The 23,004-nt window shown below is 37.1% G+C and overlaps 2 protein-coding genes across 6 annotated transcripts; both read left to right on the top strand.

The window, feature by feature from the left end:
• The first annotated feature begins 1,190 nt into the window (after window positions 1–1,190).
• On the top strand, window positions 1,191–8,430 carry LOC134665677 (odorant receptor 49b-like). 5 transcript variants are annotated; one of them, XM_063522619.1, is made up of 5 exons: window positions 1,291–2,146; window positions 6,049–6,145; window positions 6,227–6,331; window positions 6,628–6,783; window positions 7,890–8,423. In XM_063522619.1, exons 1-5 carry the CDS (start codon window positions 1,293–1,295, stop codon window positions 7,932–7,934), a joined length of 1,257 nt encoding a protein of 418 aa, XP_063378689.1. In that variant the 5' UTR covers window positions 1,291–1,292; the 3' UTR covers window positions 7,935–8,423. The 5 variants fall into 5 exon arrangements, with proteins under 5 accessions (XP_063378693.1, XP_063378692.1, XP_063378690.1 ...); XM_063522624.1 differs by having other exon boundaries at window positions 1,958–2,081; window positions 7,890–8,421; XM_063522622.1 differs by lacking the exon at window positions 7,890–8,423 and having other exon boundaries at window positions 1,261–2,081; window positions 6,628–6,759.
• Window positions 8,431–9,807: 1,377 nt separating this feature from the next.
• LOC134665678 (PIH1 domain-containing protein 2) lies at window positions 9,808–15,022 on the top strand. The gene is made up of 6 exons (XM_063522625.1): window positions 9,808–10,611; window positions 11,583–11,693; window positions 12,490–12,579; window positions 13,089–13,181; window positions 13,703–13,895; window positions 14,261–15,022. Exons 1-6 carry the CDS (start codon window positions 10,393–10,395, stop codon window positions 14,644–14,646), a joined length of 1,092 nt encoding a protein of 363 aa, XP_063378695.1. The 5' UTR covers window positions 9,808–10,392; the 3' UTR covers window positions 14,647–15,022.
• The last annotated feature ends 7,982 nt before the right edge of the window (window positions 15,023–23,004 follow it).

The raw sequence follows: 23,004 nt of genomic DNA, 5'->3' as shown, positions 1-23,004 counted from the left end.
AAGGGAAAAAAGGGGGAGGGACTGTTGGCCTGGCTCAGTGAGCCAGAACTCACCCACTTATCCCTACTACTGCCGTAAGCAGGTAATGAATTCCCAATGTATTAAGTTTAGGTTTAATAAATTATAAATATATTTTATTAGTAACATAATTATATACAAATATGTATAAGCATAAAGTAATAAATAAGCCTACAGCTATTAATAATGTCCGTAATCTGTATAATCCCAAAATACGGATCCCTCGTATGTGGATGCTGCTTACATAATCTTGTCTGTCAAGGTGTTTCGGCAGGAAAAACCTTGGCAGACTTATATATTTCTAAAATGGGGGTTCATACCTACCGACTGGAATTGGTTTCATGGTGGTATCAGATGGGTTAGTGTAGGGTAACCGATGCCGACCTTGCTTACATAATCTCGTCTGCCATGGTGTTACGGCAGGAAAAGCCTTGGCAGACTTATATATTCCTGAAATGAGGGTTCATACCTACCGACTGGAATTGGTTTCATGGCGGTATCAGATGGGTTAGTGTACGGTAACCGATGGTCATCTTGTTTATAATCTCGTCTGCCAAGGTGTTTCGGCAGGAAAAACCTTGGCAGACTTATATATTCCTAAAATGGGGGTTCGTACCTACCGACTGGAATTGGTTTCATGGTGGTATCAGATGGGTTAGTGTAGGGTAACCGATGCCGACCTTGCTTACATAATCTCGTCTGCCAAGGTGTTTCGGCAGGAAAAGCCTTGGCAGACTTATATATTCCTGACACGAGGGTTCATACCTACCGACTGGAATTGGTTTCATGGTGGTATCAGATGGGTTAAATTAGGGGTCCCGTTGGCCACCTTTGAGAGCGTCTGCCAAGCACTTCCGGCAAAAAAACTACTGGCAGACTTCGCTTTTATGTGTCTACATGTAAATTTCTAACTGCTGCCATAACTATTATTTCGGTATCAGATGGGTTAAATCAGCCCCCTTTTTTCGCACCGGAAGTGGCCTTCTTTTTCGTACTTTCGGCAAGTTCCGCCGTGGCAGACTATCGAATTCGGACTTAGCATCACTTTTATGGGAAACCATTGTGCATTTCATCGTGGTATCAAGTCGGTTAGAAAATTTGCGGCCGGCTCTTCTACTATTAGTTGAAAATTAAAAAAATACCAAATAAGTATTTATTGCTTTAATAAAACATGGAAATGGGGTTGTCAATAGTTGAAAATGATACCTTCACACTACGCTGTGATTTCTTTATTCACTGCGACAGAAGGCTAGAGAATCGGGGTGAATATATAAATGACACTGAAACTATTTTTCTGCCACTTTTCATCAGACCTTGCTCAAAACAAGTTCAAAATGATCAAGGAGTTTTTCCAAAGTTTAGAAGATCCAAACATACCTCTTTTTGGTCCAAACTATTGGCTTTTAAGTAAACTTGGGCTACTGCTTCCCAAAAACCGGATGGAAAGAATTTTGAAAATAATCATACACGAGCTTGCATTTTGTTTCGTAATCTCCCAGTACATAGAACTATATATAATAAGATCAGACATGGATCTCGTCTCGACAAATCTGAGGATTTCTATGTTAAGCATCGTTGTAACATTTAAAGCAAATACATTTCTATTTTGGCAAGAAGATTGGCGTCAAATCATCGACTATATAACTGAAGCTGATAAGTTCGAAAGGGATAATCAGGATGAGGCTAAAGGAAATGTTATCAACACTTACACCAAGTACTGTCGACGTGTAACTTATTTTTATTGGGTGTTGGCATTTTTCACCTCCTGTACTGTTATTATTGCACCATTGATGAAATATTGCACATCGGAGAAATTTCGGGAAGGTTTTCACAACGGAACTGAACAATTTCCCCACATACTCAGCTCATGGGTGCCCTTTGATAAAGAGTATTCACCAGGATGCTGGTTCACTGTTATATGGCACATCCTGATAACTTATTATGGGGGGTCTGTAGCGGCTGCTTATGACACTAGTATCATGGTGATACTAGTTTATTTTGGAGGAAAAATGGATCTGCTTCGTATAAGATGCAGGGAGATGCTGGGCACAGAAGGAAAAGGAGTAAGTGATGTAAATGCAGATAAAGTGGTCCGACAACTCCATCAAATTCATGTCCTACTTCTGAAGTAAGTCAACCCATTCTTATTTAGCTAAACATTGCTTTAATTTGATTTAAAAAACTTATTCATTTTAGTGCTATAAAAAAATGTACCCACGTCTACCTAAATAATACATAATTTTACTATTATATTTTCTCAACTACAAAGATTATCTGGAAGCTGTTCAGCGACAGACCGCTTTATGCTGCCGTTATAGTAAATTAAAGAACTATTTTACTGTATTAAAAATATTGTAATGCACTTGGAGAAACCATCAAATAGTATCTACGTCCTTCTAATTTTTTTATTAGATTTAATTTGTATTATAAAAGTGATAAAATACAAGTTTTTCATTTTAGACGTTTGCCCGTTGAAAAAAAAATTGTTGCAGAAGTTAACTTCTGCATATATTAAAATATATAAATACTCGTATATAATAAAAACTAGCAAAATAGACTATCATAATGAAGAAACATTCACTTGCTAACAAATGACCTCTTTTAAGTAACCTTTAGGAATTCTAACACTAGACGGGAAAAAGGACTTTTTAAGTTAGGATTTTATTTAAAGTGTTAAACTAAAGAAAAGTTAGTAATCTAAATGCAGGCAGTGGCGTAAAATCAAACAAGAAGTATTGACTTGTATAAAATTACTTCGTAAAGACGAGCCTTACAGGCGAAACGAAGTGGGCAAGTATATTAGTGTTATATCGCGTTGCCGCAACCATCCGCAACGCCATATCCGGCAACGGGCTAAGAAACAATAATTATATTTTGTCATATTCTGCAACAGATTCAAGATTAATAATCTCCACATCTTATCGCTTCTCGGTCGCATGTCATAGCCCGGGGTTCCCTTTGGCAACTTAATCCCAATAATATTACTGTCACTGGTTCTTGAAAAGTCACTTTCATCTGATACTGGGATATTTTATATTCAAAATACACCCAACAAAACACTTCCCACGAGCTCTGTCGCACACCTTTCTGCTACAGGTTCTTGCAGTAAAACCAAGTGGCGAGTCAGGTCATAATGCTATCTCCTTAACCCTTGTTAAGACCAACCAAGAGTGAAAAGATGGGATTATGACCTGACTCGCCACCTAGTTTTGCGGCAAGTAAGTATAAGTTACTAGTGCTCATCATATACTCGTATATCGGCTGAAAACGTCAACTGGTGGAAGGCACTGTGCATCCAACGTGTCCCTGTGATTTTGACCAGATCGTCGGTCCATTTAGTAGGGGTAGGGGGCCTTCCCAAGCGAGGCTTGGGCAGAGATGAGTCCGCTGGAGATCTGTCCACACATAAATCTGTGCCTAAGTCTCGACATGGATCAAAATATTATGTAATTGTGATTTATCTCTAATAAATAAATAAATAAATAATACGTTAAAAAATGTGTCCCTCAGACACTTCTAGTCTAGACAGAGGATGGACACATATATATGTATATCTCTAGCAGCTAGAGTCTAGCTAATGCTAGCCTTCACAACGTTTCAACTCCAAGTAGGTACCGCTAATATGTAGCTTAAATTCTCAAAAGGCTTTTTTCAGTAGTTTTAAATCAACAATTATTTAAAAGTACCCAGCAAGCTCGGTAAAGCGCTGGTGGCCTAGCGGTAAGAGCGTGCGACTTTCAATCCGGAGGTCGCGGGTTCAAACCCCGGCTCGTACCAATGAGTTTTTCGGAACTTATGTACGAAATATCATTTGATATTTGCCAGTCGCTTTTCGGTGAAGGAAAACATCGTGAGGAAACCGGACTAATCCCAATAAGGCCTAGTTTCCCCTCTGGGTTGGAAGGTCAGATGGCAGTCGCTTTCGTAAAAACTAGTGCCTGCGTCAAAACATGGGATTAGTTGTCAAGCGGACCCCAGGCTCCCATGAGCCTTGGCAAAATGCCGGGATAACGCCAGGAAGAAGACCCAGCAAGCTCGGCCGAATTTCACCTTCTCAATTCTCATATAAACGGAGTTTTGTTCTCATTTTAAAAATACGTGTAGAATTGTAATGAAACTTTGCACATTTAATAACATCAGATATATCGGAGCTGCCAAGGTGTTCACAATATCTGGACATGCACTCTAACGCCCTGACAATAGAGGCGTGTGCAGATATTTGTGAGAACCTTAGCCGCTCGAATATATCTGATAGCGACTGGACAAGATTTCAGAGCATTCTATATACCTAGTCGTTTTAAAATGAGAGCGTAACTACCTTTGTATGGAGAACTAAGCTTGCCGAGGACTATTAACACTTTCATTACCAAGCGCCTCATTTCTAATACCTACAAAATGAACACACCTACACCGTGTTCTTGATAGTGAATACTCGTAAGTTAAAATTTAAAATATGTATTAATTTAGCTGCAATTTAACATACGTTTTGTAGCTTTATAATGTTTATTTTTCTCAAAGTGGGTATGGGTTATGAGATGTACGCTATTTTTTTTTACTGTAACTATGGCAAATGTGTATTTATTATTCAGTGCCATGGCACTTTTTAACCAACTGTAAATATTACTTATTTATTTAAATGTGAAAGGCATAGTATGTACGTTTTACAGTTATTAATATTCATATCCGTTTACCTATCGTCCTCCGTCCTCGTACCCGAAACGTTGGAAAGATGTTAATTTAGAAGTTACTATATTACAAGCTTTTATTCAACTTACCCTACCCTATTAGTATGTATACTCTATTGTATTTGTATGCCTATTGTTTTGTTAGTATCAAATCTACGAAGCTTAATATGACCTATTTCCCGATTTCCGATTGAGCTGTCATTTTTAGGGCTCCGTACCCAAAGGGTAAAACGGTACCCTATTACTAAGACTTCGCTGTCCGTCCGTCCGTCCGTCCGTCCGTCCGTCCGTCTGTCCGTCCGTCCGTCCGTCTGTCACCAGGCTGTATCTCACGAACCGTGATAGCTAGACAGTTGAAATTTTCACAGATTATGTATTTCTGTTGCCGCTATAACAACAAATACAAAAAACAGAATAAAATAAAGATTTAAATGGGGCTCCCATACAACAAACGTGATTTTTGACCAAAGTTAAGCAACGTCGAGAGAGGTCAGTACTTAGATGGGTGACCGTTTTTTTTTTGCTTTTTTTTGTTTTTTCTTTTTTTGCATTGTGGTACGGAACCCTTCGTGCGCGAGTCCGACTCGCACTTGCCCGGTTTTTCATACATATGTAAATGGGCTGACAATGCAATGTTGTATATTATGATGACATGGAGCTGATCTGATGATGGTAGCAGGAGGTGGCCGTGGAAACTCTGTAATAAATCTAGGTACTCAAATTAATTGTGTTTCGGGTTTTTACAGTTGTCTTGATGAGTATTACCACCAGTGGCGGCGTGTCCATAAAAGCCGATTTCACTAACTTGCCTGTTTTTGGACGTTTGAGCAAAGTTGTAAAGGAAATATGTAAGCCAAATTAGCCCCGTCTTGCCTATGGATATGTTTGACGCGCCGCCACCTACAAAATTTTTTTTTTTTCAAAATATGTATGACCAAATTAAATAGCCAACCAGCCTGACAAAGAGCCAAATAGCCAATCAGTCGTTCATTTAAAATAAACGAAGGAAACTAAATCACAATATTATTTATATTATTTTCTTAAAATTACGATCATTTATTTCTAAACGAGATTACACAGATAAAAACAGTAAACTATAAATAAACTTAAAAATTATAATATAAACTAAATACTAGAAATAATAACTACAATTGTTTATTAACCCGATTAAATAACATAGATACTTATACTCTCGTCGAGAAGATATCGATATTTTCCCATCAACATTAACCGCACTACGTAGGCCTCGCTTATTTGAGCGCACTTATCTTCAAAACAATAATTAGGTTACGCCCTAAATTTCGTCAAGCATGAAACCAAATGAAACGATTCAATATTTTTTCAGGCATTCCAGATTGTTCAACTCGGTTTTGTCACCTGTGATGTTTTGCTATGTCGTCATGTGCTCACTGATGATCTGTGCCAGTGCATTTCAACTAACCGTTTGTATATTCGTTATTGAAATAAAAGTAACCGATAAATAATTTATATTGTAACAATATAATTTAATTCATTTTTTACAGTCTGCAACAAGTACATTGCAAAAACTTTTGATGGCGGAATATTTGATATTTGGCGTTGCTCAGCTGTTTCTGTTTTGCTGGCATAGCAATGATGTTATTTACAAGGTAAGAAACGGTGAAATTAATTATTCGGAAGACTAGAGCCGCAAATTGCAATTATTGCAAACCGCGACAAGATTTAACACGCATAGAGAGCATCTTTAAAATATTGCATGTCTAGAAACAAGATCATCAGTTTTGATGAGGAATCAGTGTAATGTAAATTTCAAAACATTGAATCAACGAATATTTAAACATTTTGCCCATGAAAATATTGTAAGATATACTGTTAGTTCACAGGTTTCTATCGATTATGATTCTTACATTGATTATTTCCATTTAAACTTTTTTATGTTTTTCAGAGTGAGGCTGTAATGATGGGCCCTTACGAGAGTGACTGGTGGGCAGCCAATCTTAAACAGAGAAACAACATTCTGATTATCCAGGGGCAGCTGCAAATCGTGCACATCTATACCGCAGGACCTTTCACTGACCTCACACTGGCTACATTTATTAATGTATGATCAATTAATTATTTAACGAAATCAGCAAATATTATGGTCTGGGAAACAAGTGTTGTCAGTAAAAGTAGAAGATTTAAAAAAACTGCACTCACATCTGCACTTATAGGTTTTATATATAGGTTTTTTATATCTTTGTTATATTAAATATATTAAAAACGGGTCACTTACGGAAGTTTTCTTATTAAAATTGCTAATCTTTACGGGGAGATACATCTTTGTTATATTTTATACTACTCGTGGCCTTACAGCATACAATTATTTGTCTGGTAGCAGATAGCTTAATCGATTAAATTATAGGACAAATTTACCTATCCTGTATATCGATTTTTATTTCATAAAACGGTAGTACAAGTTATATACAAGCTCATACAAGTAGATATTTAAAACTTGTCATACGATATGAACGACACACGTTAAAATGAGAAATAGGTAAAAGGCGTTAGGTAACGTTGGATTGGCAGTCTAATAAATTATGCAAAAGCTACATGTTACGTTATACCCGTTTCAAGAAGTACTCAGTTTCACGGCATAAAATTGAGTATGCATAGGAACAGTCAAGTGTAAAAAATAAAAATATGGGTGTACAAATCATTCTCTATATCTCTTATATCAGCGAATTAAGTTGTATACACCCATATTTTATTAACACTTATTTTTATGACTTGAAGAACATTATGTCGAAAAATGTGTTTAACACGTTTAAAAACAAAATGTTTAAATTCTAATGAAACTATATCTTTCCTATCACGGAACAATATGGTGTTCCGGACCTTTGGGAGGCGTGCGCGGAGCCGAAGCCATCACGTGGACACTTTAATGAAATGCAACGACCAAAATGGGGAGCTTTTCAAACCTACTAATTATTACCAAAATCTGACTAAAAATAAAAATGGCCCATATGCAGAGTTTCAGAATTTGTCCTAATAAATGAAGCGATTTGTATTTTTTTTATTTCCTTAACATGTTAGAAATTAAGCCATTGTAATTAACGTTATATATTTTGTGAATTCTTATTTAAACTATATCGATTTGAAATTATTATTTTCAAAGAGCCAAGCCTAATTTTTCTTTATTTTAATGATGTTTTTTTTTCTTTTCAGATTTTGAAAGGAGCTTACAGTTATTACACCTTAATGAGAAAATAAGATAGGTACCTACTTCAAATTAAAAATACACCTATTATAGTTTAGCACACCAACTTTATCAGTACTTAAACAAAAATGTGAAATTCAGATTTATACGGGACTTCGATCCGTCGCATCTACATTTTTCATATTTGCCGCCTATATACTACTGACAAGTTTTTTTTGCCAGTCTATATTTACTCTTTTTTTTTGGTGTTATTTTTGTGAGAATTATGAATTGTTTAGTATCAATATATTTACACTAATTTGTAGTCATAACGCGTACCTACATTGTTATTAGGACTAAACACTAAACCAGTGGCCTATTTTATAAAGCTACAAGTTACAATTTACAAGCGGAAGTCTCTTTCTAACCCTATGTGTTAGAACGAGACTTCCGCTTGTAAATTGTAACTAGTAGCTTTATAAAATAGGCCACAGCTCCTCTAATTTTGTTACAATTGTATTATTTTTAACCGTACGCTTTACGTATCTTAGGCCTTAGAGTTCATGTCAATTAGTATATTTTTTGGCAAATAATAATAAAAAAAAACTTTAAATGTCATAATTTTATTTTATGATTGCACTTCGCTGCATTTCCCCCCTCTCGACTACGAATAAAAACTTGTTATAAAAAAAAACCGATTTCAAAAAGGATAAAATTCCCCCATTCGCACGAGAGCTTATTCAACGCGCGTTAAAAAAGCGCTTGAATTTGCCCGCACTCTAAATTCGATTTAACGACCAAGGCTTAAAGTCGAAAATCCAACAACGCCTGATAAAAAGCGTCACCGCTGTCGTGTGAATACATATTATCCATTTATGTCATTCAAACGCTTTTTTAACGCGCGTTGAAAAAGCTGCCGTATGAATGGGGCCTAACTATACATCGGTAGACCGTATTACAAAAGGCATAAGGTCCACCGATGTACAGTTGACAGTGTGGGCGATGGTACCGTCGAAACAAGGGCTATTCTGTTCTCTTTCACGACGCAGCAACTAGTATCATTTCTCTCTCCTCGCTCTTTTAAAATGCCGTTTGTCAAAAAAGGACAACCATACTGTTGACAAGGTGGACTTCAAATCAAGTGTTGCCTTTCTTGATGCGCCCAGGCTGTGTATGTGTGCGTAAAAGCGTATATGTGTGCTCTTTTAGGGATGCGAAAAGTCGATATTAATCATGTTATATATCGATAAACGCTACACAGCGGAACGAAATAGCGATTAATTGAAGCTTCAATATCTTCGTTAAACATAAACATAATTGAAATGCTAATGGATAATGAATATATTATAATATAATAATATAATTCAATTATTGCGGAACACCTATTTTAGGAGGTATTTATGTATTTTAATTAAATATCTGATCTTTCCCTTGGTTCCCTGCTGGGGCGTGACTATAAAATTGTGATCTGATAACCACAATAAAGAATAAAAGCGTTTTTGGTCATTTTAGGTATCGTTAAGCATTTGAAGTAAAATTAAATTGCAAGAAATGTCGATAGTTTATCGATATGACTTTATCGACATGGCTACACCAACGTGGGCCTCATTGTTAATCGTACACTAAACAAAAGTGGCAACAGTGACAGCTCGCTGAGACACCGTCTTTATATATTATTAAGTCTATGCGTCGAAAGTAGGTAGGTGCCTTGTCACAGTGACAATCAAAATGAAAGTCGCTAAAGGCCTTATACTGTTGTCACTGTGACAAGGTACAAAATGGGCCATAAATTAAAACTTTCGACTGTACATGCGTTATATGCGTTAGCAAGTGACATGTTTGAAGTCGGTGTCAAGCAAGTGTCAAGCCAAATTTTTAAGCATACAATGTATGGAGTGTAGAAGTAACAGTGTACCTCTACCTTCCATAATAATTATGTACAATGTTTTTGGCATGATTCTATAAGGATGCGGCTAATATAAGTATGTACGTTGGATTGCTTTACACGACGGCAATGAACATACTTTCTGTACGTATCTTTATATAATTGATAACGAACTTATCTGTAAGCATCCTGTAGCTGAAATTCGATCATAAATAAAATTATAATTATTTAAATCTCCGTTTACCGGTTTTCAAACCGGAGTTTAAAAGTGATTGTTTACATCACTAGCTAGCGGCCTCCCGTCATCCAAAAAAAGTATCGTTCCTCTTTCTCTCTCTGTCCTTTGTGAAATATAATTAATTTCTCTTAATTTTAGTACCTAGACCGTTTTGTATATCAAAATAAGCTGTTAATTAGATAAACAAAGGTTGTTTTAAATTAGATAATTGGTGAGTGATAGTGTAGACGGTGTAATAGAATAGAAACAACACGATCCGATGCCCGGAAGAGTTCAATAAACTTCGGATGTCATTCCGCCAAGCACAGCCAGGCTGGGCCTAACCGGAATATAAATGTCATTCGATATTTTATGTACGATTTTTAGAAGTGATTTTTACACGAAGCATTCATGAACTTATATTCTTGCTATGGAAAATCAAAACCCACCAGAGCGGACTGTGCCAATACAGTATGTTCGGGGATCGAGAGCTTTTAGACAGTTTAAAAATCCACCTCAGCCACATATGTGCATTCAAGACACTATACGGGGTACTTCGGAGAAATTGTTTATTAATGTGTTGGGATGGCAGAAAATCGCGAATCCGAAGCAATATTCGGACCCTATACCGCTTTACGGAGGAATGCAGGTTGGTATTCTACTCGTTATCCTAGTTTAATATATGATTTAGGGTCAATATGTCAAGATTAAGTGGATCTGTATTGTTTATTAGTGTAAATTGTGATTGTGTAGCATTTATTGATTTGTGATGTCATCAGTTTCTGTATAGCACCAGCTTACATCATGTAGATGAATATTTAATTCAGTTATTGATGTTTTTCTGTCATGTCTGGATGATTTATGCTGATTCTTATAGTATAGTTTCAATTACATAAATAACAGTGTAACCTTAGCAACATTGCTATGTAACACTTATTTAAAAATGGTGAGAGAAAGTATTATCAGAAAATGGTTTTAAGGGGTTGCATACCCGAGGGGTAAAAACAGGACCCCATTACTAAGACTCCACTGTCTGTCCGTCTGTCACCAGGCTGTATCTCATGAACCGTGGTAGCTAGACAATAAATTTCATTTTTTTCACAAATAATGTATTTCTATCACTGCTTTCTTAGATTTAAGTTGGTTTTAAGTGTCCATTGTATACCCGAGTTGGGTTACCGTTGAAACTCACATGTACTACATAACACATATGTAACACGGTTGTACAGTAAAGAACTATCTTATCTTATCTTATAACATCAAATACTAAAAAGTACAGAACCCTCAGTGAGCAGGTCCAACTTATACTTGTCCAGTTTTTTTTATCATTGCAATGGAAGTCTACAACAGTATCTCACCCCCGAAATAAACTACCTATATATTTCTAATTCACTCAGGGCCACTTGCACCATCCTACTAACCCAGGGTTAAGCAGTTAAACCGTTAACATGGTGTCATATTGTACTGGTAACCATGGTAACTGTTAGTGGAATGGTGCAAGGCCACTTGCTAACCGTATTACATAGAGAGAGGTAGAAGGCAAGAAACTGTAGGGGCGCTCCTGTGCTAAAGCCTACAGGTGTCTGTACTTAATATTCTCAATTAAAAACAAATGATCAGGTGCCGCAGGGCTGCGGACCCAACAGCACTCGGCCACCACTCCTGGTGTTTGCTGTGATGGTGAATCCAGACATCCTAAAAGCCAATGGGAAAAATGCTGCCCAACCTAGTGTAAGTCCACAAGTACACAAATTTTAATCTTAGGTTTGGTTGTACCAAACTGTCTATCACTGTTAAAGCGTTCGCATAATTTTATTGTATGGGAAGTTTCATAATAAACTGCTGATTGATGTTAGTCAGTCCGTTAAATGCGGTTGTTGGAACTGACCCTTAGTCTCAACTAAATATAAGAATTGAATGGTTGATTAAAATTCTGTTTTGGTAATTTATGACATGAACATGACAGAAACCCGGGTCCTTATGCTTTAAGTGCAAGAAAATCATTTCCGTCTGAAATTATAATTGAAATTCTGATAAAGAGGTCCTTATTGCAGATGAAGCATAAGGACTCTTCTTTACTGGGAAGCCACAAATATGTTAATACTGTATGTTTAATAATAAAACCTTCTTAGTATAGTATGTAACTTCAAGGTCCTTCTGTGGTTTAGGTTGTCCAAGTGTACAATGATATATATCGGACGCCGAGGTTATCAAAAAAAATCTGAACACCTCTATTGTCATGCCCAGTGGCGTGCAGTGGAGATAAGACTTAAATCGGGCTCTAGAAGAGTCATTCTTGAAGGAATGTAACGCAAACTATAAAAATCGGCAACTTTTTTTTTGGTCATTTTGTATGGACTGCCTACCCTAGTGCCTACCTTTTTTTGTATGCACTGCACGCCACTGGTCATGCCGCTATATGCGTCTTCAGATATTTTCGAGCACCTCGGTCGCTCCGATACATCTGATGGCGACAGTACATTATCAGTCAGTGCCTATCTAAAATAATATAACTTACTGATTTCAGGACAGAGAGGCCCTGGTGAGTTTGCTCTGCGATTTTGTCGAGGCTATGAACCCAGGGCTGGTGCTAGCACGGAACCCAACTATTTTGAAGGTATATTTAGATTCTTTAGTGCAGAAGCTATACTTAAGTAGAGTAATGGGGCAGATGGCGCCATCATAGCTTGCCCCGTCTATCCCTAGAATTATGTCTTTTTTTTTTTAATACCCTGGATGCCAGCCCTTTAAGCCAAATCTCATAGAAAAAGGGGCAAGCTATTATGGCGCCATCTATGCAAACCTTTGACAGTTGCCAACCCCTTTCCACCGTAACTGACGTTATATTTGAAGCGAAGTTGCAAATTCCGACCAGAAGAGTCATCATATTTAGAATATTTTGATATTTGTTGGAAACTTTTACACATTCAGTGTGTATTTTAATAGTATATGGTTCAAATTATTCTGCTGCAAATTATTATTTGTGGCTTTTCTGATGAAAAGGATCCTTCTGCTTCATCTGCAATTAGGACGTTTCTATCAGATTTTCTTCACGGAAATGTGCTTATTGCACTTGAAGCATAGGACCCTTCTGAGCTGGAAAGTCACATTTGGATTATTTTATAGGACCGCGACCTGGCGGGTGAGCTCAAGGATGTGTGGCTCGCGGTACAGAACAAGAGAGAACGGGAAAAAGGCAGCCAGGATGTCATGTATAAGGTTAGTGGTGTGGTTTGATGATTTAACTGAACATTGTATAATTTGTATAGTCGCTATACTCGCTATCAGATATATTGGAGCGGCCAAGGCGTTTACAAATATCTGAACACGCACTCTAACGCCTTGACAATAGAGTTGTATTCAAATATTTGTAAGCACCTTGGCAGCTCCGATATATCTGATAGCAACTGTATAAGGATGGACAGGTTGAAAATAGCTATTTTCTTCAGAATATATTCTTGGGCCAAAAGCCCTGACACTGTAAAAATATACATATAATATTTATCTACAAGAGAGTCGCCCGGTGGTGGCAGGGGGGTCAGCTGTTTTCCCCCCGAGAGAATAAAACTTGTAACTAAACTAATTGTATGCCACTCCCCCTCTCCTTGGCTATCGGCCAAATCAACTATGCTTTATTCTAAAAGCCGTAACACACTACCGAGCCACGGTGCGGTGCGGTAGTGTTTTACGGCTATAAAAATAATAACTGGCTCAACCCTACTTTACCCGACCATTTTCAGGTTTACGACATCGACGGTATAGGCGGCGAGGAGCCGGAAGAGTCGCGCGACCAAGGCAAGAAACCAGTCAAATCATCCAAACAGATACTGCTCAACGCCGGACAGAAGTCGGAGTTTGATTCCGGCATGAACAACTGTCAGATCAATCAGAGCCATGTCAATAATACTGACAATACTACGTATTGTACCCCAGGTACGATCATTATCTTACGGCCCGGCCACGACATTGCGCGACGGCATAGGCTTAGGTTCGAGCGAGACAGCGATCGGACCTTACGTTCCCACTTATGGTTGACGCCGTCGCCGGTCGCGCAATGTCTTGGCCGGCCCGTTAGCTCTTAGCGCTTACCTTTCCTGTTTGTCTTATTAGGGTCCTTTGGTTCGAAAAATTGGTGCAGGTCCTATTAATCTGAAAATTTGTCTTTATTAGGGACCTTGGGATATGTTGGGTTTGATGTTTTTCTTCAACTAATAGTAAATATGGAATGATAGGTATTTCATATATATTTTTTAATTTCTTCCAATCTCACATTATGAAAAATTCTCTCATAATTCCAGTATACGGACAAATAGTTTCAAGCAGAGAAAACCACAATCAAATCAACGACATACAGCAAAAACTCTCATCGAACGACACCAAACCATCTACATCATTCCGGAAAGACTGGAACACTGTCCACGGGAAGACGCCGGAGGGCTGGGACGAGTTCTCCAAACGGAACATATCCACCATCAAGAGCGGAGAAGACAAGAAATCTGAGAAGAAAGTCAACGGGAAGCCGCACTACGACTTCTTTCCTGTGTTCGACAATAAAGAAGATTCTCCGGAGAACTCTGAGGTCAGTGAGGATATTATAGACTCAATGCAGAAATTAGTTCTGCGTTCGACTGATAAAAAAAATTGTGATAATAATACAAGTGCTCTCAGCTCTTTAAGCTCGTAGTTCGCTTTTTAGGCATTGTTTTGAACTAGTCAGGTTCAATGTGACGGTAACTGACCATTTGTAAGATGTTTTTAAACCACAGACACAAAAATTGTGGCTCTGCTGCTGGAACAGAAGGGTACTTTAAGTGCAATAAAGACGTTTCCGTCTGAAAATGCAACAGAAATTCTGATAGAAACGTCCTTATTGCAGATGAAGCATAAGGGCCCTTTTCTGATGGAAAGCCACAATTAGACTTTTATTGGCCAATTTACCTATAGATCGCGAGTTAGGCGGGGACTGATGTTCACGAGACTTCTTTAGACGCCTTCCTGAACCACGTTGGGGATGAAATAGGAATCTGGTGCATTTAAATCAGTGATAGATGGCTCCCTGGCTCCTGCGTTATGGCTCCTTTACACGATGGGCCAACGCCGGCCACTCCAAGGGACGCATTTATGCGTTAGAGGGAGCAAGTGATATTGCTAACTCATTCTACCGCATGGCTGAGTCTTTTGGAGTGGCCGGCGTTGGCCCATCGTGTAGAGGAGCTATTACGGCCTTCAGGTCGTATGCTGAGATTTTAAACATTTTAACAATCATATGACTAAGTTTCAATTGGAATGCGATGACGCCGATGGCTACATTTTTTTGACGTGTTTGGGTGGCTGCCATTCCTCAAACCACCAACGGAGCGGCTGCTGATGTCTACGAGGGTTCGTTACACATCGCCCTTATTCTATGTTGATGTGTGTCTATTCATTCACCTCAACTGTCTTGCCGAATACCTAAACTAAATACTCAGTACCAATCGTTAGGACAAATTGAGCCAATTGATATTTTTAGTGTCTGGTATATAAATACAAAGTATAGGCCTTGTGCAGTTGCAATTAATAAGGTTTACGAATGATCAGTTAATCGATTAACGATATATCGTTCGAGCTATCGAGCGATTTGTACTTTTACTGACAATATTGAAATCTGACCACAATACAAATATTCTAAGTATACTAACTCTGACATTTTGCAAAATTAGAATGTACCTATTTTTCAATATTGTCAGTGAAATCAAACATGAAATAAACGCAGTTTTAATTAACGATATATCGAGCGATTTGTACTTTTACTGACAATATTGAAATCTGACCACAATACAAATATTCTAAGTATTCTAAGTCAGGATTCTTGACATTTTGCAAAATTAGAATGTGCCTATTTTTTCAATACTGTCAGTGAAACCAAACATGAAATAAACGCAGTTTTAATTTGCATTTACTCCTGAAATTTAATGTTTTAAACGAATGAAACTCGAACAAATTGTACAAGTGAAATCTCATTGTTAATAAAATATTGTATGAATGAGAGTGAAAATTCATTTAGATCGTTCTTTGTTGGTGTATGACATCGAATGGAACAGTGAATTATTTAAATGTATTTTCAAAATTTCTAGTGGAGGGTTTTTACAGAAATACAAACATATTTTTTCTGAAATTACCAAATATAAAAAGGACTACTTTACTAGTGATTAAAAAAACTTTAGTTCAATGTGAAACAAGCACTTACAGAAAAAGACTTTGTGCTATCATAGATTAGAGTCTTAAATCACATAGCAAACTTGCGACTTATTAATTTATTAGGGTATTTAAAAAAAAAAGATTGTTTTAAAACAATTTATGTAGTGGACCCTACCATATAAGCACTATTTTTTGTTTTCTGTGACTACCCTCAGTACCCAATATTGTGTGAGCTTTGAGTGTGCGATATATTGGTGAATTTGTACATTTATGCTATGTTTATCATTGTTGCCAAGTTTTTGAATATTTAAATATAAATACGGCAAGCTCATATCGCGATAATGTTCACGGTTGTTTCTTAGTGTCGGAGGAATTAATTAAATAGTTTCGACAAATATTATAGTCGCTTGTTATTAAAAATAGAGTTAAAAGCTTAATTTTTTAGCATACTTTTAGGATATTTTCTCAACATCTGTAGAATGTAACCCCGCTTCCAAATCTTAACTAAACATTAAATCTGTAAGTACTCTAAAATATATGTACCTAGGTTGAAATAGACAATCACTTTCATGAAGATGTTTCTATTATAATTATGTTTCCATTCATGATTTACTACATACATGTAATACAAACCATCGTGCTTACACCATTTTGAAGTTTGTCAAATATTACCTTAAACAATGTCACGAACATACTCTTTCCCTTTGCTTCTTGAAAGTTACTTGACAGATACTTCTAAAGTTACTTTTACTTGTAATTTCAAGAGAATCATTCTGCAAAAACATCAAGGATAGGCGATTTTTTTTTGTTTTACATGCAATCTCCAGAAATATTTTTAGGTCAAACCTTTTAGCATGCCTCAAAATCCTTAAACTATTTGATTCATTCCCCCGACACTCCTTTGATCTCAGCTCGCATTTTAACTTAGACCTTAGTCCTACAGCCTGTCCAACACTGCCAGACGATGCTTCTACCCACGGCAGACTGATTTATAAAAAGTCAATATACTGCATGTAATACATTCACTGTGTATAATTATTAAAATACAATTGTGTGCGACTGCGACCACGAATAGAGGAGGGTTTAAAAATAAATGTAGAACTGAAGGCTCAACCAATCATGTTTAAAAATATTTATTATTCATATCATCATATATCATATGCCACTCTAAAATTTGAATTTGTTTGTAAATTTGAATAAAAAATTCAAAGTCCAAAGTACTTCTGACGAATACAGGCTAAGGCAAGGCATATGAACTTTTAAACCTCTTTTATCTATTTATTTGTAATGTTGACAAGTAAGAAAGGTAATAAGTATTGTTTTTTACATTAGGAGTGATCATTTCCAAATCCAAAACCCTTAGGGATTATCTTCAAATACAGCAACATTCTAATTCCACTTTTCATTAGGTAACTTGCCAATTTTAAACACTATTGTGACGTTCCGCGGGTAGAGGTACCTTATTGCGGCTGACGCTTACGTCGCATATCACCGCAATAGTATTGGAGCGGCGTTAGCGTAAGCGTCAACCGCCATAAAGTACCTTAAGGGTTGTTTCACACGTACCACAACCACACGACAACCACAACCACACCACAATCACAACACGTGGTCGGGCGCATATTTTGTATGTTTAATGAATAGTACAATTCACACGTAACCACTGCTTGACGTGGTGTGGTAGTGGTACGTGTGAAACAACCCTTACCTGTGAGTCGTCACATTTATTTTGTTAAAACAGTGAATGTATTATTCTTTGAACATTCTTGGTCAAACATTACAAATAAAATTAAATAGGTAATTATTATAAAAAATCAGTCTGCTAATATCTTATCTACAATATCTACACCTTTCGACCTAATGTTAACTTAGTTAGAATTTTGTAACATTTGTATTTCAAGCGCAGAACAAATATATCATAACATAGATTTTATATGGTTGTTTAGTCCGTAATATATAATATACCTACCAGTCTTATGTGCAATCTTCACGTCACATATATTTGTATATAATTTATGAGTGAGTTTTAGTATTTAATGACACAATCGTATTGATTACAAATCAAGGACTTACTCAGGAAAAAGTAATGCGAGTATTCCATGAGAATGTCTACCGTTTGTCCCGTACAACCGCGAATTTTCTGAAGAATTGCAGCTATAAGAATTTCCTTTTCTATGTCAAATGGTCAAAAAATACACAGAAAAATAATCGCCTGCTTTAAATGCCGAAAAAAAAGTCGCAACACAGGAAATAAAATGCGTTTGTACGGGACAGCCCGTGGAATGCTCCAATGGGGCCTTTACTTTTGAATACATTTCAAGATCAAAATATAAAGGCTCGAATCATTTTATTGTGTTCTTGGTGCTGTAATGACAGTTTCAATTATATTATATATTTTAGAATTTAGCTACGCAGTTAAAACATTGTCATTATCATTATAGGTACTGTTTACTGATATTAATCTCTATATTATCTGAATGGCAGCTATTTCAGAGTTGGGTTCAGCCCAAGTCTGATTTAGTGTATTTATTTGTACCAATCCTTCGTGTTTTCCATTATGTGAGTCGGTCGTTCGACCAATGACATAATCCCATATGGCTCCTCTACACGATGGGCCAACGCCGGCCACTCCAAGGGACGTATTTATGCATTAGAGGGAGCAAGTGATATTGCTATCTCATTCTACCGCATGGCTGCGTCCCTTGGAGTAGCCGGCGTTGGCCCATCGTGTAGAGGAGCCAATATATTAGATACAAAAGGTTTTAACTCGTTAACTGAATAACCGATTCACGTGTTTTTATTTTGTTATTTAAATCCATATGGAATAAAACGGAGAGCATTTAGATTAGATGATAAAATTTATCTGATGTAAATGATTTACAGATTATATCCTAAAAATATCGACATTGTATATAGGGTTGCCATATGGAAGAATTAAATGTCCTGATAAAAATCCGGACATCACCCTAAAAATCCGGACATTTCTTGTAGCAGAGATTTGGCGTAGCTTGAACGACGCCCCGGCGGCGCGCTGCTCTCTGCGGTGTACTGTATCGTGGATCTACTTTTCCCTTTCCCTTCGCCCGATCCCGTAGCCCCCTCCGCGGGCGCGCATTTTATTTTTATAAGGTCATTCCTAAAAATCCGGACACATGCCAAGTCCGGCCGCAATCCGGCCAATGCGACAAAAATCCGGACGTATGGCAACCCTAATTGTATAGCAGTTTGACAGATCTAAGAAAGAACCTTCATTTTATAGAATCATTGAAGGATATTTCATAGAAAGTTATTTAATGATGACTATCAGAAATGTATGTGTTTATAATATTTTACGTTGAAAGGTAAAGTTGACGAAATATAAAGTGAGTCGAACTTGTTCAGACTTGTTCGAGAGATCGGCTTATTTTATATTTCGTCACTTACATAATATTTAAGGGGCCCACAGATTACCAGTTCGCCGGACGATATCACCCCGTCAGTTGTTCGGAGCTGTCAAATTTTGCGTTGACAGGCCGATATCGTCCGGCGGACTGATAATCAGTGGGTCCCATTAGACAGAGGATTGTTCTGAAGTGAGCTTTTAAATGGACGTTGTGTCAAGGTTGCTTGTCATATTGAGTATAAATTCAGAAAATGACGTCTAAAGGTTATGTAATCAATGTAAATCTATTTAGCTAACGATACTGTAATATTTAGTTGCTGTCTGTGATATTGAAATCACAAGAAATGTTACTGACGCGTCTTAAATATTCCTCGTGTTTCAGTGATTTATTTATAAAAGTACAAGTTGCAATTTTACAAGTGTAAACTGGCAACATTAATGCGATTAACATTTTCTCGACCAATGATTAGCCTTTTGACCGGTGTTGCCAGTTTGGTCTTGTAAAGTTGTAACCTGCAGCTTTATAAAATTAGGTCCGGTAACTGAAAGTTGAATAAATTCAATTCAATTACATGACAACACTAAACGTCATCCAAACAAATTGAGGCAGTGTTGCCACGTTATTGTTTTTTTAGGCGGACTTTTTTGTAGTTTTTATCACAGATCGCTGTATTTTATTCCGCTGTCATTCGCATATTTTATTTCTTTAAATCTCTGTAAAAATATTTTTTGACGTGCTACTTTTTGTATTTAGACTTAGTCATATTTTTAGAGAGAGAGTATTCCTAATTTTATTAATTTAGACAACTTTTTGTGCCCTAGGCAGTGATGGTAAATAGTTAAAATAGTGCTAATATTGTTCCTTTGCGAGTTGTATATTATTTTCTAGATATATTTCTATATTATAACCATTGACTAGTCTATTTTTGCAATCTTTATTCTTCTTATTATATTTTCATATTCTGTTAGTTTTTAATAGGTCTACCTCGAATCTAATTGAACGTATTTGGAACTATTATAATCAATGGATATTTCTTCAACTGTAAATTTATCAGTATTAAAAGCACCCCTATCATGTTAATTTTCCATCTATGAAGTAATATTTCAAAGTAATATCATAGATAGAGAAATAACTATAGATGTAAGTGATTTTTATACTGATTTGTTTAATTTTAGACGTTGTATGTTGCAATGTAAAGGAATTATGTCAGATCTCTTGTTTACAGTATTTAAATTACATGTAATTTACAAGACTGGTTACGGTGGTTTTATTTTTGAAAGTAAACTCTTGCTAAGACCAGTGCCCTGTTTATCAAAAGGTTGTAACTCGTAATACAAGGGGAAGTCGTAATACTAGGACAAGAATTTTGACAGCTTTTGAGGGACTTCCACTTGTATTACAAGTTACAAGCTTTTGTGCCCTGACTGCACTCTGCGTAAGAATACACGAGGTTCTAAACTGTGCCGTGGTGCATAATACCTACTACAACTAATATTACAAGCGGAACTCCTATTCTAATAAGTGGATTTATTATGCAACACGGCCCTGGTCACTTAAAGCAGTTAAAAATAATTGTAGTTACTAATAACATTACATTTTATTACTATACTGCATAAAATACCCTCGATATTCTCATGCTTACTTTACTTTCTTCTCTAGGGATAATTAGACTTATTATAGTCTGGCAAAACAAATTTGTCAGTAAATAAGAGCTAAAAAAACTATACTCATCACTTTCTTTTGACTGCTATACTCACTACTACGTACTAGCGCAAGACAAAGACAGTATGATCCTATCTGTCTCTTTAAAATGTTTGTTATGGTCCCATAGAAAATTTGAAATTCGCGCCTTTTTCTACTGACAACATTTGCTTGACCAAGTATAATTACTCTGGCTTATTGAATATTGCCTTGCATTTAATTTAAAAGTATAAGTAGTGCATGATTGATTTCTTGTCTATGATAAAATGTTGCCATGGGCGCATCGATATGCTTAAATTTGTGAAAAAAATAATGAATTTTACACAAAATAGACGAAAATTAACTGCTTGTTAAATAATCTAAAAGTATTTGGCTATCTATTTGCATTTCATAATTCTACATTTATGTGATTTAAACAAAACTTGTCTTACAATTCACGCAAGTACCTATTCTGCCCTACTAAGCCGAGTGGCGCTATCTCAAATGAAAATCCATTGCTAATTTATACTTTAGTTTCTATAACTGAGAATTCCATTTTCAAAATCATTTGCTTTTGAGATAGCGCTTTTCGGCTTAGCAGGGCAGTATTATAAATGATCTTTCCACGTAGCCCCGACTTATTGCCACGGCTTATGGCAACCTGGGGTCCACTTGGCAATTAATTCCAAGAATTAGTGTAAGTATCAGTTTCACCTAAGCGACTGCCTTGTAGATATGAGCGCCGATAGGCATTTAGCCGGCGGCGGCGCGCCGGTCAAAAACGGTCGGCGGCGGCGGCGAATCGGCGGCGTGGCCTTGAAACAGCTTTGATTAATGAAAAAAGAATTCAAACCAAAATCTTACCGAAAAAACATGATTTTGCTGTAAGAAAGTTATAAAATAAGTGCATTTTTCAATCACAAGCAAAATTGATTGAATAAAGGGAAGAAAAAAGTTTTATATGAATGGTGTTTAGCAAAAATGTGTCAACCCACATTAATTTTGCAATAAGATGTCAACACAAAAAACTGACGCTTAAAGTAGAAATTTTATTGAAATATTAATATGGGTTGACACATTTTTGCCTAACACCATCCATATAGCATAAACGGCATGCGCGGCATCAGTGCCAGTCTTAATCTAAGCGAGGCCCTGGCCGGAAGATCTTTGCGAAGCCGTTATCTTTTGCGCTAAGTAAAAAGTAGCGGATTGACTGTATCAGGGAAACGTCTGGTCGACATTCCAAAGAGCCGAAGTGAGGAAAATTCAAGCTCCGTCATTAGCCAATATCGACCCAACAAACCGATTTATGTCAAAAAATGAGACCCAAGGCCGAGCTCCACCTAACAAACACCGAAGATCGGATTCCGAAGATCGGATTCCGACGCCTTTCCATGCGAGGCCAGAGGCTGAGCTGCAGGTAAGCATACAGCTGACGGCCGAATTCCCGGAGCGCCGATTATGGCGCGCCTCTATGCGAGACCGAAGGCCAAGTGCAAGACAGCAGAGCCGTGAGGCCGTGCTGCAGTGGAGCTAAGATCGGAGAAGAACCAATGACCAGACATTTTAAAAGCGAGGCCGAAAATTAAGCTCCAAACAGGGCCGAAAACATACGAGGTTCCTATAGCGACTTCTATGCGAGCGATGCGAGGCCAAACATGGGGCTGCAAGAGGGCAAAGCTTGAAATTTGAACAATTTTCAAGCTTAAATGAGTGCGAAGCCAACGGCCGGACCTTTGGGCATGAAAACGCTTAATATCTGAAATTAACCCCTTTTTAGGTACTCCTTTTAATGAATGCAT

The sequence above is a fragment of the Cydia fagiglandana genome, chromosome 7 (genome assembly GCF_963556715.1).
Source record: "Cydia fagiglandana chromosome 7, ilCydFagi1.1, whole genome shotgun sequence".
Taxonomy (NCBI): Eukaryota; Metazoa; Arthropoda; class Insecta; order Lepidoptera; family Tortricidae; genus Cydia; species Cydia fagiglandana.
The sequence above is the reverse complement of the archived record's forward strand: the minus strand, read 5'-3'. Positions and strand labels throughout refer to the sequence as shown.

Coding starts and splice junctions, on each gene's coding strand:
- LOC134665677 (XM_063522619.1), top strand. CDS start 1,293: ATGACACTGAAACTATTTTTCTGCCACTTTTCATCAGACCTTGCTCAA. Junction 6,146..6,226: donor CCAGTGCATTTCAACTAACC/GTTTGTATATTC, acceptor CATTTTTTACAG/TCTGCAACAAGTACATTGCA. Junction 6,784..7,889: donor CACTGGCTACATTTATTAAT/GTATGATCAATT, acceptor TTTTCTTTTCAG/ATTTTGAAAGGAGCTTACAG.
- LOC134665678 (XM_063522625.1), top strand. CDS start 10,393: ATGGAAAATCAAAACCCACCAGAGCGGACTGTGCCAATACAGTATGTT. Junction 13,182..13,702: donor GCCAGGATGTCATGTATAAG/GTTAGTGGTGTG, acceptor GACCATTTTCAG/GTTTACGACATCGACGGTAT. Junction 13,896..14,260: donor TACTACGTATTGTACCCCAG/GTACGATCATTA, acceptor TCATAATTCCAG/TATACGGACAAATAGTTTCA.